The sequence below is a fragment of the Dermacentor variabilis genome, chromosome 9 (assembly GCF_050947875.1).
Source record: "Dermacentor variabilis isolate Ectoservices chromosome 9, ASM5094787v1, whole genome shotgun sequence".
Classification (NCBI taxonomy): Eukaryota; Metazoa; Arthropoda; class Arachnida; order Ixodida; family Ixodidae; genus Dermacentor; species Dermacentor variabilis.
Window position 1 is genome coordinate 38831220 of NC_134576.1, and position 21348 is coordinate 38852567.

The 21348-nt window shown below is 45.6% G+C and overlaps 1 protein-coding gene across 1 annotated transcript in view; it reads right to left on the minus strand.

The window, feature by feature from the left end:
* The window catches only part of LOC142558306 (endothelin-converting enzyme-like 1), a 73936-nt gene that overhangs the window by 26119 nt on the left and 26469 nt on the right, over positions 1 to 21348 (minus strand). The window contains exons 3-4 of the mRNA XM_075670455.1: positions 13824 to 14331; positions 11096 to 11376 (exon numbers count right to left, since the gene is read on the minus strand). Coding sequence (XP_075526570.1) covers positions 11096 to 11376; positions 13824 to 14331 — 789 coding nt within the window. The remainder of the gene's footprint in view (positions 1 to 11095; positions 11377 to 13823; positions 14332 to 21348) is intronic.

A 21348-nucleotide genomic window follows, 5' to 3' on the forward strand; every position in this document is an offset into this window, starting at 1 on the left:
GCAGCACAGTGCGCGTTTAACACTGTCATAGAGCTCAATTGGGCACGACACCGCTATTTGACAGCAATTACTGCACTTAAAGCCGCTGGTATTGTCCAGGTAACTAACCTGTAACAACAGAAGCGGTGAGCGTCCCATTGTCGTAGCGGCGTCGTGCCCAGCAGAGAGCAGTTGTGGCGGGCTTTTATATCCCGCGCCGGATCCGATGTTCGTGCCGGTGCATTGCCCGCGTTGCCAGGTGATGATTCCGTCATCCGCCAAAGTTGGTGCCGCATGCCACGTAGGCGCTCCCTCGTTCTGCGGTAGATCGTCGATACCGTTGTTGACAGGGCTCGGCCAAGGAGACCACGCATGCGCGTCCAAGATTCGTGTCACAGCCACGGAGCCAAGTTCCAGAATGATGACAGGCCGGCGGGTCAGCCCGAGCAGGAGGAACTGTAACAACAGAAGCGGTGAGCGTCCCATTGTCGCAGCGCCGTCGTGCCCAGCAGAGAGCAGTTGTGGCGGGCTTTCATATCCCGCGCCGGATCCGATGTTCGTGCCGGTGCATTGCCCGCGTTGCCAGGTGATGATTCCGTCATCCGCCAAAGTTGGTGCCGCATGCCACGTAGGCGCTCCCTCGTTCTGCGGTAGATCGTCGATACCGTTGTTGACAGGGCTCGGCCAAGGAGACCACGCATGCGCGTCCAAGATTCGTGTCACAGCCACGGAGCCAAGTTCCAGAATGATGACAGGCCGGCGGGTCAGCCCGAGCAGGAGGAACTGTAACAACAGAAGCGGTGAGCGTCCCATTGTCGCAGCGCCGTCGTGCCCAGCAGAGAGCAGTTGTGGCGGGCTTTCATATCCCGCGCCGGATCCGATGTTCGTGCCGGTGCATTGCCCGCGTTGCCAGGTGATGATTCCGTCATCCGCCAAAGTTGGTGCCGCATGCCACGTAGGCGCTCCCTCGTTCTGCGGTAGATCGTCGATACCGTTGTTGACAGGGCTCGGCCAAGGAGACCACGCATGCGCGTCCAAGATTCGTGTCACAGCCACGGAGCCAAGTTCCAGAATGATGACAGGCCGGCGGGTCAGCCCGAGCAGGAGGAACTGTAACAACAGAAGCGGTGAGCGTCCCATTGTCGCAGCGCCGTCGTGCCCAGCAGAGAGCAGTTGTGGCGGGCTTTCATATCCCGCGCCGGATCCGATGTTCGTGCCGGTGCATTGCCCGCGTTGCCAGGTGATGATTCCGTCATCCGCCAAAGTTGGTGCCGCATGCCACGTAGGCGCTCCCTCGTTCTGCGGTAGATCGTCGATACCGTTGTTGACAGGGCTCGGCCAAGGAGACCACGCATGCGCGTCCAAGATTCGTGTCACAGCCACGGAGCCAAGTTCCAGAATGATGACAGGCCGGCGGGTCAGCCCGAGCAGGAGGAACTGTAACAACAGAAGCGGTGAGCGTCCCATTGTCGCAGCGCCGTCGTGCCCAGCAGAGAGCAGTTGTGGCGGGCTTTCATATCCCGCGCCGGATCCGATGTTCGTGCCGGTGCATTGCCCGCGTTGCCAGGTGATGATTCCGTCATCCGCCAAAGTTGGTGCCGCATGCCACGTAGGCGCTCCCTCGTTCTGCGGTAGATCGTCGATACCGTTGTTGACAGGGCTCGGCCAAGGAGACCACGCATGCGCGTCCAATATTCGTGTCACAGCCACGGAGCCAAGTTCCAGAATGACGGGAGGCCGGCAGGTCAGCCCGAGCAGGAGGAACTGTAACAGCAGAAGCGGTGAGCGTCCCATTGTCGCAGCGGCGTCGTGCCCAGGAGAGAGCAGTTGTGGCGGGCTTTTGTATCCCGCGCCGGATCCGATGTTCGTGCCGGTGCATTGCCCGCGTTGCCAGGTGATGATTCCGTCATCCGCCAAAGTTGGTGCCGCATGCCACGTAGGCGCTCCCTCGTTCTGCGGTAGATCGTCGATACCGTTGTTGACAGGGCTCGGCCAAGGAGACCACGCATGCGCGTCCAAGATACGTGTCACAGCCACGGAGCCAAGTTGCAGAATGACGGGCGGCCGGCAGGTCAGCCCGAGCAGGAGGAACTGGTGAGCGTCCCATTGTCGTAGCGGCGTCGTGCCTTTATATCTTTATATTTAGTTTAGATTGCTTCTTATAGTGTATAAAGCTACCAATTGTCTAAATTTACACTGTTATAACGAATAAATATCTTAGCTTAACAAATTACGCGTTTTTCTGCAGATACAAGACATTACACTTTTCGCGTGACGGGGCTGGGGAACAAAGAATGCTTGCGCATTAAAACTGCATAGCCGTTTTCAGGCTTGTTGCCGCAGTTATATGTGCTACAGCACAGCATAGCACTTGCAGAACACTGCAGGAAACAGCGCGCCACAATCGCTGCGCCGAGCCAACAAAGCAAGGGAGAAAAATGGCGCCAACGGAAAAGAAAAACAAGCAAAACGCAAGATCCGCGTGTTTACAAGGTCAACGGCAGGCAGGCCAATCGTCGTGCAGGAAAACGAGTGCCAAACCGGTTCCCACGGTGGGGACGAGCAAGGGGCGAGGAGGAGCAAAGGAGTTCGCGCGGTGGCGGCCTAGTTCAAAGAGTGGCGGCACCTTCAAATTATCCAGGGACTTTAGGCGCGCTACGCTTGCAGCGTCACGCTGGCGCTGAGGGGTACCACAGTCCCACTCATTGGTAACCAAAAGCACTGAGCCTGCGCTCAGAACGGTATCACCTTCGCGGTCTACCACAATGCAAAACCTTGCTTCCACGGGCGGCCACAGGTGGCGCTGCATATAGCAGCCGCCACGCGCTCGCAGTGTCGCGTTTCAATCCGTGAGCACTGTATCTATTTATAACATTAAAGAGATGAAATATACATACGACATCTGTCAGAAAAGTTCCAGGGCATAGGTAGGGAAAAATAGAAAATAAATTGCACTTATCAAGAAATGATCCTAGCTTCTATCAAAGTCTACAATACAAAGTCTATCCATACACAATCGCCAACGTTACTGGAAGTCTTGGAAGCAAGCAGGGAAATCTGCAACTGCGATGCTTGTAAGCTTATTTGCCACAGCCCATTGGACGTCTGCGATACCTTGATGAAGCTTTCCTTTCAGTCGCTTTTTCACTCGCGGAAAGAATAAAAAGATCACACGGTGAGAGGTCGGGCGAATATGGCGGAAGTTTGATGGCAGTAATAGAATGTCTGGCCAGATACTCGTTAAGAGATAAAGCACTATTGGGTCTTACATTGTCATGCATTAAGAACCAGTCCTGACAATGCCACAAATCAGGGCGGCGACATTGAATTCCTTCTCGCAAACGTTTCAAGACTTCGATGTGAGGAGTTTGGTTCGCTGTTTGACCTGGAGGAACATACTCATGGTGAACCAATCCTTTACTATCAAAGAATGCGATCGACATTGTCTTTGTTCTCGAAGGTTGTCGTTTGACTTTTCTCGAGGCTGGTGATCCATGACTCCGCCATTCAGCACGCTTCGTGTGAGGATCACACCGGTAGCACCAACTTTCACCCCCTGCGATAACCTCTGACACGAATGTGGGATCACGTCTGGCTCTATCCAATAGTTCGGCACAAATTCATCGTCTGTCCTCTTTGTGTTCGTCTCTTAATGAGTGAGGGACGATTTTTGCATTAAGTTTCCGTTTCCCTAAGTCATCGCGTAACATCTTTTGACACCACATCACGATTTAAATTAAGTTCTGATATCATACGCACAGTTACATGACTGTCTTCTTGCAATAACTGCCTTTCACGCTACACATACGCATTGGAATGTCCCGTAGACGGGCGACCAGCTCTGGGGTCGTCTTGCACTGAATCTGTGCCTTCACGAAAACTTTCGTGCCACTCGATAACACGACTTCTAGAAAGTGCGTCACCTGCATATGCTTGCTTAATCATGCTACACGTTTCACTAGGGGTTTTCCAGAGCCTAGCGCAGAACTTAATGTTCACTATATGCTCACAATCAGGATCCACTGTGTCGCCTTAGCCGGAAAGTGCGTGAAGAATGCTGATATCATCAAAATGTCACCGCGTTGCTACGGTTGGTATACTGCCTGAAGGCGCAAGTCCGGTATCACTTGAGCGACCCTTCTACACCGCAGTTTGAGGATGAACTATAAATAATGTGCTTATTCCTAGTATCAAATATAACGTGCCTGCAGTGAAACGTGTGATAAACGTCCTTAATAATTTCACCATAACGGCAATCACTTGTTGCTGAAGTAAAGAAGGAAAAGACGTACGAATCAAAAGAAAAAAATATGTTGCTTTTAAAAGGACGTTGTCTAAATATGCGATTGCCGGCGGTTACCCATAAAAACATGAATGAAGTGCCGAAACGCTTTCGATGGGCATTCCGATCCAAATGTACTTGGTGCGAAAACAATAGGACTTCAATTTCGAAGCTGCAAGTAAGCCTTATCAGACATGTATTCCTAAAAGAATACGTTATTAGTTTTCACAAAGCCTAATTGTGATAACCAGTCTTGCTTTCTCCTGATGCTTTCTCCTAATGTTTCAAGTAGCGATATCTTCCCTCCGGGTTATACTGTCATGCGCAAAGATAGGTCCTCTCGCGGTGGTGGCGTAGCAATTTTGATAAGGGAAAATATTTACGTCACACCTATGCCTGAAATGTTGATGCTGAAGCACTTTGGTGCAAAATCATGACAGATCGATCCTCCCTTTTTTAGGCACCATGTACCGGCCTCCTAATACTTACTATGATATGCTACACGTGCTAGCAAATTATATGGAAAATCATTTTACACATACTACAAAGCTAATCCTTACGGGGGATTTCAACCTTGCTAGTATTGCGTGGGACTCCCTTGATAACATAGCTGATACAACTCACGCAGAGGTACTGCTTGATCTTTGTTTTAATCTTGGCCTTAAACAAATCATACGAAAGCCAACACGTGTTACTGCAAAAAGCAGGAATGTACTCGATTTGACGTTTGTGAGTGATGCTATCGCAGAAGACAGTGTTTCATGGGAAGTTGTCGACGGCATATCGGACCACAAAGCTACTAAATGTTGCTTACTGTTAGGCGCACCTCCGCCTACCCAAAGAGGGAGTACACGAATTTTCGACTGGGCGAATGCCGACGACGTCAGCGTCCTTGATTATCTAGATCACTCTTACTCCACTTTTACAACGTTCTCGAATGATCATACAGTTTCAGTGAATGGATTATGATCAACATTAGGAAGAATCATTCAGCACTGTTTATCAAAATATATTCCCACAATGATCAAACCAGTACGTAAGACAAACCCTTGGATAACAAGAAACATAATACAACTAAAGCGAAAAATTGCCAGATTAAGGAAACTGAGAAATAAACTACCGCTACCAGGCTACACTATTAAAATACGCGAAAACTCCCTGGCACTAAAGTCAGCCATAAAAAAGGCAAAAGATGAATACATGAATGTCACCTTAAGTAATTTTATCAAAACATCTCCGTCTAAGTTTTGGCGATACCTTAATTCAAAGTCACGTCAGACCAGTAATCCATCACCAACTGAAGCTATGGCAAAGGCTAGAGTTCAATGAATACTTTATTTCAGTATTTACACAAGACAACAGTAGACAACCCAACCTTCAATCCCTTCCTAGCTACTCAGCAAAAGTAGACGACTTAATCTTAACCGAGTCGGGAATTTTTTTCCTCTTACTTGAAATAGACCCCAAAAAATTCTGTGGTCCTGACAACATACCAAATGCATTTTTGAAGCGCTGCGCGGAATAGATGTCCAGGTTCTTACTGATTATTTTTTAAAAATCATTGCAAATGGGCGAGGTTCCGGTGAAATGGAAAACTGCTAAGGTTATCCCTATACATAAATCCGGTGACCCTACCAGCACAGCAAATTACTGACCAATCTCGCTTACTTGTACGGCCGGCAAAATCCTTGAACATATAATCCTAAAACACATAGTGTCGTTCGTAGAAAAAAATAATTTAATTGCCCCTAATCAGCATGGTTTTAGAAAAGGATTGTCTACAACTACTCAGTTGAATGAGACAATCCACGACTTAGCGATTACATTGGACAAACGCAGTCAAACCGACATGATATTCCTAGATGTATCTAAAGCATCTGTATCTAAATCTTGTGGGCATCATTAAGGAGTGTGCAATGGAAGTCGGTGGTAACTCCGTTAGGCAGGATACCAGCAAACTATCGCAGGAGACGAAAGATCTGATCAAGAAACGCCAATGTATGAAAGCATCTAACCCTACAGCTAGAATAGAACTTGCAGAACTTTCGAAGTTAATCAACAAGCGTAAGACAGCTGACATAAGGAAGTATAATATGGATAGAATTGAACATGCTCTCAGGAACGGAGGAAGCCTGAAAACAGTGAAGAAGAAACTAGGAATTGGCAAGAATGAGATGTATGCGCTAAGAGACAAAGCCGGCAATATCATTACTAATATGGATGAGATAGTTCAAGTGGCTGAGGAGTTCTATAGAGATTTATACAGTACCAGTGGCATCCACGACGATAATGGAAGAGAAAATAGTCTAGAGGAATTCGAAATCCCGAAGGTAACGCCGGAAGAAGTAAAGAAAGCCTTAGGAGATATGCAAAGGGGGAAGGAAGCTGGGGAGGATCAGGTAACAGCAGATTTGTTGAAGGATGGTGGACAGATTGTTCTAGAGAAACTGTCCACCCTGTATACGCAATGCCTCATGACCTCGAGCGTACCGGAATCTTGGAAGAACGCTAACATAATCCTAATCCATAAGAAAGGGGACGCCAAAGACTTGAAAAATTATAGACCGATCAGCTTACTGTCCGTTGCCTACAAAGTATTTACTAAGGTAATTGCAAATAGAATCAGGAACACCTTAGACTTCTGTCAACCAAAGGACCAGGCAGGATTCCGTAAAGGCTACTCAACATTAGACCATATTCACACTATCAATCAAGTGATAGAGAAATGTGCAGAATATAACCAACCCTTATATATAGCTTTCATTGATTACGAGAAAGCGTTTGATTCAGTCGAAACCTCAGCAGTCATGGAGGCATTACGGAATCAGGGTGTAGATGAGCCATATGTAAAAATACTGGAAGATATCTATAGCGGCTCCACAGCCACCGTAGTCCTCCATAAAGCAAGCAACAAAATCCCAATAAAGAAAGGCGTCAGGCAGGGAGATACGATATCTCCAATGCTATTCACAGCGTGTTTACAGGAGGTATTCAGAGACCTGGATTGGGAAGAATTGGGGATAAAAGTTAATGGAGAATACCTTAGTAACTTGCGGTTCGCTGATGATATTGCCTTGCTTAGTAACTCAGGGGACCAATTGCAATGCATGCTCACTGACCTGGAGAGGCAAAGCAGAAGAGTGGGTCTAAAAATTAATCTGCAGAAAACTAAAGTAATGCTTAACAGTCTCGGGAGAGAAGAGCAATTTACAATAGGCAGCGAGGCACTGGAAGTCGTAAGGGAATAAATCTACTTAGGGCAGGTAGTGACGGCGGATCCGGATCATGAGACGGAAATAATCAGAAGAATAAGAATGGGCTGGGGTGCGTTTGGCAGGCATTCCCAAATCATGAACAGCAGGTTGCCATTATCCCTCAAGAGAAAAGTATATAATAGCTGTGTCTTACCAGTACTCACCTACGGGGCAGAAACCTGGAGGCTTTCTAAAAGGGTTCTACTCAAATTGAGGACGACACAACGAGCTATGGAACGAAGAATGATAGGTGTAACGTTAAGGGATAAGAAAAGAGCAGATTGGGTGAGGGAACAAACGCGAGTTAATGACATCTTAGTTGAAATCAAGAAAAAGAAATGGGCATGGGCAGGACATGTAATGAGGAGGGAAGATAACCGATGGTCATTAAGGGTTACGGACTGGATCCCAAGGGAAGGGAAGCGTAGCAGGGGGCGGCAGAAAGTTAGGTGGGCGGATGAGATTAAGAAGTTTGCAGGGACGGCATGGCCACAATTAGTACATGACCGGGGTTGTTGGAGAAGTATGGGAGAGGCCTTTGCCCTGCAGTGGGCGTAACCAGGCTGATGATGATGATGATGATGATCTAAAGCATTCGATCGAGTTTCCCATCCAAAGTTGCTTCAAAAACTTCAATTATAGGGTTTAACGTGCCAAAACCACTTTCTGATTATGAGGCACGCCGTAGTGGAGGACTCCGGAAATTTCGATCACCTGGGGATCTTTAACGTGCACCTAAATCTAAGTACACGGGTGTTTTCGCCTCCATCGAAATGTTGCCGCCATGGCCGAAATCCGATCCCGCGACCTCGTGCTGAGCAGCCTAACACCATAGCCACTGAGCAACCACGGCGGGTGCTTGAAAAACTTATCAACTACCTCGGTGACAACAACATCACCAAGTGGATAAAAAGTTATCTTACAGGTCGACGTCAATATGTATGTTTCAAAGACTACTCTTCGGATTTCGGCGATGTGCTATCTGGCGTCCCACAAGGAGCCGTTTTAGCTCCTATCCTCTTCTTTTTATCAATGATTTACACATTAATACTAACGCCACAGTAAGAATGTTTGCAGATGACTGTGTTATCTACAAGGAAATAACCTGTCGTGATGATCAGATAACCTTAAACTGTGCACTTGAATATATAACACAATGGTGCCAAACGTGGCATATGGTGATTAACACAGAGAAAACAGTTTGTATGACTGTAACGAATAAAAGAGCCCCCATGAACTACCCGTATTATTTACAAGGACAGATGTTAAAGAAAGTAAAAGAGTATAAATATTTAGGCGTCATAATTTCATCAGATCTTAAATTGGACAAGCAGGTAACATATATTGTTAATAAATCACTGGCAGTTCTATACTCGTTAAAACGCTCGCTTGGATCCGCATCAATAGATATTAAACGCTTAGCATACCTGTCACTAGTTCGCTCTATACTGGAATATGGAATAGTATGTTGGTTTCCCTTCCGTAAGCAGTACGTAGCAAAATTGGAGAGCGTACAAAGGAAAGCGATTACATTTATTTTTAATAAGTATCGCTGTCTTGACTCCCCCACAGAACTATTAAGGCGAGCTGAACTTCCCACTATACAAAATCGAGCTCGACTACTTCGTCTTAAGTTTCTTTTCCTTCTCCTTAATGACAGTACGAAAATCAATGCGAGTGACTACTTGCTACAGACAGATACACGTAGTTCTCGAACAAAACACACCAAGCACTTAACAGAATACAGATTTTACAATGACATATTCAGGTACTCCTTTTTCCCACATGCAATCCGTGAATGGAACATGTTGCCTGATGACGCTGTCACCTGTACATCATTCGAAACTTTTATCGCCAAGTTATAAAACTATGCTCTGTAGCTACGATCTGCCCGTAGGTGAGCTGCATCGTACAATGGCATTCTAATTCACTTAGCAGTGTCTTGTATTCTGCCGTGACATAAACACCTGCTGAATCTTGTCTTTTGGGCATTGCACATCCAAAAAATTTACATTTTCTTTTCTTGTTCTTCTGTGTGCTAAACCTTCCAACATGGCGTTTACTACCATGCTCCCCCGCTCCTGTTATAGAAATTGTGTAATGAATATAGAGTGCATATGTACTGCCTTGTTCACCCAAACTGATCTATGTCCGCGCCTATTTGAACTGTGTTCTCTTGAAGATGTATCCTACCCCTTTCCTGCAACAGCCTCATATGTGAGGCTAGCAGTATGTTCAAATAAATAAATAAATAAATAAATAAATAAATAAATAAATAAATAAATAAATAAATAAATATGAGTTTTGATCCCAAGTCGCGATCCTGATTTGTAACCGCTTAATAGAATTTCTTTTTGCCTATATGACTTGGTGCTTTTATTCTGTCCCTTTCACCTGTTAAATTTAAATTAAGAAAACTCTCTGAAGTGTTTGTTTTCTAGAATGCTGTTACACATTTCTATATGTTCCACTCCTGCAATATTCCTGTGGAAAGGCTGACAGCATGCGGGAATAAATAAAATAAGTATCTACTTGTTATAATTGTAAGTTGTGATAGTAAGTTAAGATAGCAAGTTGTTCTCTCCAAAGAAGGAGAGGGCCCACCGAGTATACATGTTCCAAACAGACGCGTGCATACGATCTCCTCTACTCACGTTATTAAAGCCGTAAAATCAATGTTTTCATGTTTTCCAGTACAGTTAACGGCCATTCCGATGGGTGGCGTTATACCAGGAAAGAATCATATTAATAGTACATTGATATGTTGACACTTATAGAATGCACCTATGATTAATATTTTGTTTTGATATTGAAAATTTTCCCAGGTGAGCTGGAAAAGGTTCAGGCAATTGTTTCCCCATACGTACATCAGTTAAAGAGAAACTGTGGGCCCTACCATCCCGAAGCTTGCCGTCTGCTATGAAGAACGCCGCAATGGCGGCCCTGCAGAATGATTTTGCTCCACCTGATGTTCATTAATGTGCACCCGATGACGGGTGCGCGAGCGCCTTCGCGTTCCAGCCTACTATATGAATGCAGCTGCCGTGGATGCTAATCGTGAGACTGGTACCGCTCTCAACTGGGAGCTTCTTCTAAGGAACAATATAGACGCTTTTGGAGCATTATAAATTGTCCACATGGGCTCGTCCGCATCGGTGGCATAGTGACTGTAAAAAAGAACGAATTACATATAAGTTTGCTGCAATATATGTTGTAAAGTGAATAAGCCTGATGGCTGTTTAAATAAGTGTAGTTGATCGAATTGCTTCTCTGTGCTATTCGTGATAAAGCTAGTACACTGACTATTATATGTATACTAACTGTTAGTTGGTTAAATTATCTACATGGCATTCGTGGGGTATCGAACTTACAAAATCAGTTCTGTCTATCAAGACTACTTTCCTAAATACCGATGCGTTTAGACAGTTTTCTAAACGGAATTTTCCGTACGGTTATATTATGCACGAATAAGTTCAAAACCACTTAAATTGGTTTCCTTAGAGCCGAACCGAAGCATAAAAACAGCTGCTTTCCAACGTGTATCATTTTCGGTATATATTATCAAGCAGGTGACTCTCACCTCTGACCCAGGCGTTCCTGGTAGAAGAGATGTTCCCAAGCACGCGGCATGATGTCGATGGCATCACGCAAACAGGCATGGACGCGCAAACGGAAGGCTGCCTTCCGGTCGATGCTGTACACGTCGACAAGATGGCTGGATGACACCGGGAGAAGGCTTTCAACAGCCAGGTACCGGACCAAGAGAACCAGGTCAATTGGTTTTGTCACAGCCACGAAGTCTGCGAAGGTGGTCACCAGAGTTGGCGTGGAGGTCACCACGTCGTCGTCCGGCCCGAAGTACTGCGCAGTTTTGGAACCGGGATCAACGCTTTTATTTTAAAACCAACCTGCCATTGACTGTAAACTTCCTACCCACTAAGGTAAGCTGTTTATGATGAAGTAACAGTAATTGTACTGTCAAAATAGTGCGTTGATGTTTCACTGGCAACTAGGCATGAGGATCCGTTCTTATAGAACGAGTACTTGGGGAGATTGACTGTAAACTTCCTACTCACTAAGATAAGCTGTTAATGCTGAAGTAACAGTAATTGTACTGTCGAAATGGTGCGTTGATGTTTCACTGGCAACTAGTCATGAGGATCTGTTCTTATTGAACGAGTACTTGGGGAGATTGACTGTAAACTTCCTACTCACTAAGATAAGCTGTTAATGCTGAAGTAACAGTAATTGTACTGTCGAAATAGTGGGTTGATGTTTTACTGGCAACTGGTCATGAGGATCTGTTCTCATAGAACGAGTACTTGGGGAGATTGACTGTAAACTTCCTACTCACTAAGATAAGCTGTTAATGCTGAAGTAACAGTAATTGTACTGTCGAAATGGTGCGTTGATGTTTCACTGGCAACTAGTCATGAGGATCTGTTCTTATTGAACGAGTACTTGGGGAGATTGACTGTAAACTTCCTACTCACTAAGATAAGCTGTTAATGCTGAAGTAACAGTAATTGTACTGTCAAAATAGTGCGTTGATGTTTCACTGGCAACTAGGCATGAGGATCTGTTCTTATAGAACGAGTACTTGGGGAGATTGACTGTAGACTTCCTACTCACTAAGATAAGCTGTTAATGCTGAAGTAACAGTAATTGTACTGTCGAAATGGTGCGTTGATGTTTCACTGGCAACTAGTCATGAGGATCTGTTCTTATTGAACGAGTACTTGGGGAGATTGACTGTAAACTTCCTACTCACTAAGATAAGCTGTTAATGCTGAAGTAACAGTAATTGTACTGTCGAAATGGTGCGTTGATGTTTCACTGGCAACTAGTCATGAGGATCTGTTCTTATTGAACGAGTACTTGGGGAGATTGACTGTAAACTTCCTACTCACTAAGATAAGCTGTTAATGCTGAAGTAACAGTAATTGTACTGTCAAAATAGTGCGTTGATGTTTCACTGGCAACTAGGCATGAGGATCTGTTCTTATAGAACGAGTACTTGGGGAGATTGACTGTAAACTTCCTACTCACTAAGATAAGCTGTTAATGCTGAAGTAACAGTAATTGTACTGTCGAAATGGTGCGTTGATGTTTCACTGGCAACTAGTCATGAGGATCTGTTCTTATTGAACGAGTACTTGGGGAGATTGACTGTAAACTTCCTACTCACTAAGATAAGCTGTTAATGCTGAAGTAACAGTAATTGTACTGTCGAAATAGTGCATTGATGTTTCACTGGCAACTAGTCATGAGGATCTGTTCTTATTGAACGAGTACTTGGGGAGATTGACTGTAAACTTCCTACTCACTAAGATAAGCTGTTAATGCTGAAGTAACAGTAATTGTACTGTCGAAATGGTGCGTTGATGTCTCACTGGCAACTAGTCATGAGGATCTGTTCTTATTGAACGAGTACTTGGGGAGATTGACTGTAAACTTCCTACTCACTAAGATAAGCTGTTAATGCTGAAGTAACAGTAATTGTACTGTCGAAATAGTGCGTTGATGTTTCACTGGCAACTAGTCATGAGGATCTGTTCTTATTGAACGAGTACTTGGGGAGATTGACTGTAAACTTCCTACTCACTAAGATAAGCTGTTAATGCTGAAGTAACAGTAATTGTACTGTCGAAATAGTGGGTTGATGTTTTACTGGCAACTGGTCATGAGGATCTGTTCTCATAGAACGAGTACTTGGGGAGATTGACTGTAAGCTTCCTACCCACTAAGATAAGCTGTTAATGCTGAAGTAACAGTAATTGTACTGTCGAAATAGTGCGTTGATGTTTCACTGGCAACTAGTCATGAGGATCTGTTCTTATTGAACGAGTACTTGGGGAGATTGACTGTAAACTTCCTACTCACTAAGATAAGCTGTTAATGCTGAAGTAACAGTAATTGTACTGTCGAAATAGTGGGTTGATGTTTTACTGGCAACTGGTCATGAGGATCTGTTCTCATAGAACGAGTACTTGGGGAGATTGACTGTAAGCTTCCTACCCACTAAAATAAGCTGTTAATGCTGAAGTAACAGTAATTATACTGTCGAAATAGTGCGTTGATGTTGAACTGGCAACTGGTCATGGGGATCTGTTCTTATATAACGTGTACTTGGGGATATGAACAGGAAACTTTCTGACCATATCCGCTTGGGCAAGTTGGCGTTCCACGGGTGGCAACACACGTTTACGGAGGCGTGAACACTCCGTTTGAATACGTGTTCATTTAGTGACTTGTGGGAAATAAATTAACCTACTAATATTGCACTGAGAAGGTGAACAAGCGCTTACGTCTCGCTTTCTATTGGTGGGCAGCGCGTCGTTTGTCAACTTCAAAAGCTGGCCCGGTTCAGTAAACTTCACAAGGTGCTCGTGCGCCTGCGAGAACTTGACGTACTGGAGCCCTCCTCGCCAGTGCAAGGATGCATTCAGCCATGACCATAGCCTCTTCAGCGTCAGGAGAACTTGCATGGCCTCATGTCGAAACCGGTCGAAGACGGTCCCGTTGTGTGCGACCAGCCGCAGGGTGTCCTCCACGACCGAAAGCGTGCGCTCACCGGCACCGGCCGGAAGCAGTGGGAACCGGAAGTCTAGGTTCATTGCCTGTCTGCTGTCGGCGGTGTGCTTCAGCGACGGGCCGAGGATGGCGTGGAGGAGGACGGGCACACCAAACTCGAGCGACAGCCTTAGCAGGACACCGAGGATGTCCTGGCGGGTGTAGGCGAGCACCTTGGGGCTCCACTGGATGCCGGCGCTTCGCAGTAGAAAGCGCAGTGCGTTTGGACTGTCCTGATTTTGTCTGCGTATACAAAGGTGGATAGAGGACGTTCTCTTTAATGTCACACTCTGACCGGAACGTCTGCCGAGGCAATATCTCCATCGCTAATTTGAAGATGACACGCGATTCCTTTGGCCCTGCCGCTAGACGGGCGTGTCCTAGATATTAAGCGATAGCGTATTTCACTGGTATGCGTAGGTGAAAACAAAGGGAAATTACCGCATTCCAGCGACTCATTTTCTGAATTCTTAGTGCGCAGGTAATTTAGGACAACCCGGCTGCTCGTTACGTTAATAGACTAATGCGTAACCTTCACAACAGCCTTCCTTCCCCTTTTACTCATGGCAAATAGGGTGGAAGTTCGGTGTTTCCCATGGTCTGTCCTGGATAATGGGAAAAATTTGTCTAAATTGCAACTGCAATTTAGACAAATATGTAGTAGGTACCTTGGGAAGGTGAGCGAATAGGATGGAAACAAATGATAGGGCCACAGAGGTCTCACAGCAGCCTAACTTTTATTCGTCTAGAATAGTGCAACAATTCTCATTTACCAAACAAACATGTTTCATATGACCAGCACACAGTCGTAATGTATAGCAACATATGTGAAACATTTTCAGAGGATCATTCGCAAGTCCATGCGACAATATATATTGAAAACCAACAGTTATCAGAGAAGAGAACATTGCTTCACATTAACACTTATAAAACATTCGACTTACTAATTTTGCTGCCCATCGGACACTTAGAGCCAGTGTTTTCGAAAGTGAACAAACACAGCGCGATGTTTCTTTGCGGAGCGTTTGCCTTTGTCGTAACGACGAGACACAGCGCGTCGGATACCGCAGCGCGAACTTGCACGATAACAAAAAACCTGCACTCGACGATAACAAAAACCTGCACCTTTCACCAATGAATCCCGTGCTCTAGGTCAGACAAAATTTGAAGTGAAGCGCAAGCCACACTTTGAAGAAACACGCAAGCAAATGAAAAAACAATGGATGAAATTTAAATTATGGGGTTTTACGTGCCAAAACCACTTTCTGATTATGAGGCAAGCTTCGACCACCTGGGGTTATTTAACGTGCACCTAAATCTAAGTACACGGGTGTTTTCGCATTTCGCCCCCATCGAAATGCGGCCGCCGTGGACGGGATTCGATCTCGCAACCTCGTGCTCAGCAGCCTAACACCATAGCCACTGAGCAACCACGGTGGGTAAATTGGATGAAACCGCCACTTTCAAGTGAGCGACGCCCTTCCGCATGAGATATATCTGGTTTGCAGTCTTGCCAAGTCTTGCGCCAGAATCACTGGTTGGTGGCGACATCAAGAACGAACTAATAAATTGTGAAACAGAAAAAATAACATTCGTTGTTTTAGTACAGCAAAAATAATTGAAACGGGATATTTACTCGTATGACGGTATTCTCTTTTAAAATTTTCGAACATATTTTTTTACATAGGTTTTCTGGTTGCTGCTGGACTTTGTAGGGGGCCGGAGCCACTCCAGTTAGTGATTTCTTTTCTGTCACCACCCTATTTCTCGTAGAGAAATAAAAGTTCCTTTGATTGATTGATAGTTTGTGTTTGTCCCACCCTCACCTAGTCGCGCTTCAATCGTGTGCCACTAACTTATCTCTTAGGCGACAGGTTTTAGCACACTTTTCGTCCCAAGCTCCGCGACCTATTCAGGTAGAGCTTGATCTTTATTTGAAGCCGGATCACTATTTATACATGCCATTCAAGAACTCAGGCATGCGCAAACCAAGACGCATCGATATGCGACAATTCTTGATAAAGATAGTGAATGCGTGCTAAACGATCTCGGCCTAGCTTCTCAATAATTGAAGTTTCAGTTAGTCTGGTTTTTTCGTCTTTGTGCTTGCGTTCAGCCAAACATTCTTGGAAAGGAGGCGAGCAACCCCACGTGCTGCAGTCGGCTGCTAACCAGTCATCGCCCCCTTTCTTTACAGTGTGCTCAGTCAGCCTATCGTTTAGACATCGCGCAGTTTGCCGGACGTAATGTCTACCACACGATATCGGCATCTCGTACAACTGCTAAAACACTGTATCAAAGATGTCGCACCAACAAGGACAGAAGTTAATACTTGTTGTAGCGTTCCTAACTAGAACGGCAACAGAAATGACATAATCTAAATGACACGGGTGTCGTCCGCCATTTTATTCCAACTTCTTCCTTTTCACTCCTACCCTAGCCCATTTCTTCGTCTTCTGTCATGCGTCAAGCGCAGACTGCTCCACTCTTCCGGATTTCTTTTAATTACAACTCCTGGGGTAGTACTTGAATATGTTTCCAATAGTGGCGCACTCCGTTTGGTCCGAGGCTCCGGCGTACCAGACATTCTTCAATATTCCATGCTGGCATGCAGTCTTAACTTGAAATGGTCCGCAAAATTTTGACTTTGAAGGCACAGCTCCTTTTCTTACAAGGACATAGTCTCCAGGCTGTAGGTCCGGTATCTCGCTACTGTGCCTTTTATCAAAATTTCGCTTCATGCGGCGCTTGTAGACCTCCTGTTCTTGGACAGTTTTCCTTACTTCGGCGAGTTCGAGGTTCTCTAGGAGACCTAGCTCACGATCTGCAGGAAGTATGGGCGCTGTACCCGAAGTTACAAAATGAGGGTTGCAGCCTAAAGCCGTGGTGTATGATCTGTTGTGATGTTTCGCAGCCGCCTCGAGACAGCACTTCCAGCCACCGGCAAAGTCTGGATACATCTTCAGATACTGTTTGATGTCTCGGATGGCACGTTCCGCTAGGCCGTTTGCTGCCGGGTGGTAGGGAGAAGAACACTTTATCATTATGGCGTGCTCCTGTGCCCACTTTGATAATTAGGCACTCCGGAAAGCCGGCCTGTTGTCGCAGACGAGCGTCTTTGTTTGTTTAAAACATTCAGCTTTCAGGAGATCTATTACGCTGCTTGCGCCTTCCTTGCCAGCTTTAGCCGCAATCGTCCTTGTGCACTCATCTATGGAGAGCAAGGAAGCTTGCGTTCGCTTGACTCCTTCCCCCTTCTTTTTGAGTTCCGCGAAGTCCAAATGAATTACTTCGAACGGGACGCTTGAATATTCAGGGTTTGTCATAACGTCTGTCGATTGCTTGAATTTAACTTTGTTCACCTGGCAGAGGTGGTATGTGCGGATGTAATGGCTGATGTCGTTTTTCATGCCCGGAAATGTGAATCTCATGAGCAATTTCTTATAAGTGCGCCAGAAGTCATCATGTCCACCCGATCCAGGGGCGTCGTGGTATAGATGAAGAATCCTTGGAATCATAGTTGGTGGTATGTGATACCTTCCATTGATAAACTGGAGCTCCTCTGTACCTTCCCATAGCTTAATATGATTGATTGTCTCTGGATTATTGCTTGATTCCTGTACAAGTAATCTTGATAGTGCGTCAGCGTCAGTGAGGAGTGGGCCAGGACGGTGCGAAATTACGAAATCAAATTGCTGCAGATAGTTCACCCATCTAGCAATGCGGCCTCTTGGCTGGGCCATGCTCAGAAGTAGAGTCAGTGCTTGATGGTCCGTGAAAAGCATAAATTTGGCACCTTCCAGGTAAGTACGAAAGTACTGCACAGCTTTTAAGACGGCCAGAGCTTCCTTTTGTGTGGTAGAGTAATTGATTTCGGCGGGTTTCAGGGTATAGCTGTAGTATCCCACAACATAGTGTTTGGTTTGATCAGCTTGTTTGGATGGCTTCTTGTAGAGAACTGCACCGGTAGCATAAGGTGACGCGTCCGTGTTCAGCACAAAAGGCAGAGAAAAATCCGGTATTCAAAAGATGGGGTCCGACGATATTAATTTTACAAGCTCACGATAGACAGCTTCGCACTTCTCGTCCCAATGAAAAGGCACGTCTTTCTGAGTTGAACGTGTGAGGCACCTTGTTCTCAGTGCATAGTCTTTGACAAACGCCCGGAAGTGTCCTGCAAGGCCAAGAAAAACGCGCAGGCAGTGCACATCATAAGGCTTTACCAGCTTGGAGATTCTTTCTACTGATTCTTGCTTAGTGCTTTTAGTCTGTCCATCAAACACCCTGCCAAGAAATACTACGGTATCTTGAAAGGACGCACTTTTCTTGAAGTTGACTTTGAGTTGGGCAAGTCTGAGGGCATGAAGAACTTTTGAAAGATGACTATGGTATTCTTCCTTTGTCTTTGAGTAGATGATGATGTCGTCGATGTACACATTGCAAAATATGCCCAAGTAAGGTTTCAGAATGTCCGTCATAATCTTCTGAAACCACGCAGGGGAGTTTTTCCAACCAAATGGCAGGCGGTTGTACTCAAACAAGTCAAATGCGGTTATGAACGCGATGTGCTTCTTCGTTTCTTCACTTAGTGGAACCTGCCAAAAGCCCTTGCAGAGATCTATTCGGGAAAAACAATGGCGACCACCAGTTTCGTCAATGATGTCGTCGATTCTCGGCATTGGATAAAGTATCAATTCAGTTTGACGATTGAGAGCCCGGTAGTCTGTGCAGAGGCGGAATGTCCCGTCTTCTTTAGGTGCAATAGTTATAGGAGAAGCAAATGGGCATACAGAAGGCCGGATGATACCTGCGTCTAACATTTCTTGCGACTCCTTTTTCAGCCACACCTTTTTATCTCTGGACATATTATAGGGGGTTCTACGAACCACTGTTTTATCTGAGAGCTCGAAAGGAACGACATGTGATTTCATTGCTGCAGGGTAGCTTCCCATGCATATAAGCTCTGGGTACTTAGTCTTGATGTCTTCCTGGTGAAAAATTAGCCTTGATAGACTAGGTTCTTCACCAGGATCTTCTGTTCTTATCGTGTCTTCGGCCATTACCTTGTCATCCCAATAGAGGTTTATCTTAAGTTTTTTCATGTCTGGACGAGACAAAAGAAAATCGTAGGAGACATTGGGAATTGCCAATACGTCACTGGTAGTAGCATTTCCTTGAAATTCAATAGCCAGGGTTACCCATTCGCTATGCTTGGTCAATGACCCATCGTAGGCTTGGACACGCAATGTTCTACCAGCGTGCGGACGACTGGCATCCACTCGAGTCTTGTTGATAATTGATACCGAAGCTCCACTGCCAACGAGAGCCTTCACTTCAATGCCATCTACCTTAATGGGGGCGTACAATAAGCTTGACGACACCAAATACACTGTCTCACTGAAGCTCTTTTTCTGGGGCTTGTGATGCACGGTAGACAGGTTATGTGGAAGTAGGTTGCAATGAACGGCCGTAATTGGTTCTTCACCATCCTCCCAGTCATGATTTACGCTTCCCAGAGATTTGTTTATGAAGCTGTGTTCACATTCAGTTGATGGCAACGACTCTAGATGCTCACTCAGCTTACGAGAATCAAGTTGCTCTGTTCTACCATCTGGCTGTCTTCTCGATGTAATTCTTGGCACTGAGGTCTGTAGAAAGTTCAGAAGGTCATCAAACGTTCTTGGACCTCTGAGCTGGACATGACTACGGATCTCGATACACAACCCTTGCGTTATCAAAGCTACAACAGCAGGAGACGACAGCATCGGTTCTGCAGAATACAATAGGCGACGCTCCTCAAGACAGTACTCAAGCAGAGAGCCACCTGTATAACTGAACCGTAGTGCCGCATCCCATCTGTCTACTGCGTTGCCTTCAAAAGCCGCTAAAGAGTTGCTTTTCCACATTTCCCAACATGTTGTTCCATGATCCATGAGTTGCACGTCATACCATTTTCTGGCTATAAGGCGCAAATAGCGGCGCATAATTAAAATCTTTGTGTCGTCGGAGTGGCACATATTCTTGTCACAGGAGTACTCGAAAAACCACAGCCAGTAGCGTGCACTTTGCGAGTTTCCTTCAACAACATCTCGTTCAACAATGCCTCGTGCTGACTGCTCTCGACTAAGCGCTTGGACGAAAGTTCTCATTATTTCGATCTGTTGTATAATGTTCCTTTGCAGTTTCCTAACACTCAAGTCTAGGCTCGCCTTCCCGGCAGGCGTTTTCTCTTTGAGGCTTCCACGTCGTATGAGTTCCAGAACGAGTTCGCTCAGTGTCTGCAGTTGTAGATTCACTGTCACCGATCCTGTTTGCACGAGGGCTTGGCGACTGATTGCAGCTTGTTGCAGCACCACGTTGATCAGCGCGGTAGAACTAACTTCAAGAGGAAGGTCCGTCGCTGGCTCACGGTGCACTTGGTATCGGGTGAACACAACAGACTCCGATGACACCTAGGCGACGAAAAACGTCACCCGCATGGCTGGTCTTCTAAAACTGTCGGCTGCGCCAAAATGTAGCGTTCCTAACTAGAACGGCAACAGAAATGACATAATCTAAGTGAGGCGGGTGTCGTCCGCCATTTTATTCCAACTTCTTCCTTCTCACTCCTCCCCTAGCCCATTTCTTCGTCTTCTGTCATGCGTCCAGCGCAGACCACTTCACTTGTTACAATTGCATCTTTCATGAACGTAACTGTTTGCGGTTACCGACTGCTGCCCCACGAAAATAACTGAACAATTACTAAAAAGTGAACGATTACTTCCGCGTTACTTTATACGCTACTTTTATTAGCGTTGCACAAATGCAGTAAATGATTCGAGCTGGACTGGCTCTTTCAGTACGCCATCTGCACTCCTTCACAAGTTTTTTGCTATGAATTGCTTTTAAAAACTTTCTTTGGTAATGTATCCTCGTCCGCGACAATGAAAACTCGCTGAATGTGCAGGCTAGAGAGAAAGATTGTGTTGTAACATATGAACATCATCATCATTAGCCTATTTTATGTCCACTGCAAGACGAAGGCCTCTCCCTGCGATCTCCAATTATCCCTGTCCTGCGCCAACCGATTCCAACTAGAACCCGCGAATTTCCAGATTTCATCGCCCCACCTAGTCTTCTACAGTCCTCGACTGCGCTTCCCTTCTCTTGGTACAAATTCTGTAACCCTAATGGTTCAACGGTTATCGAGCCTGCGCATTACATGACCTGCCCAGGTGCACTTTTTTCTCTTAATGCCAATTAGAATATCGGCTATACCGT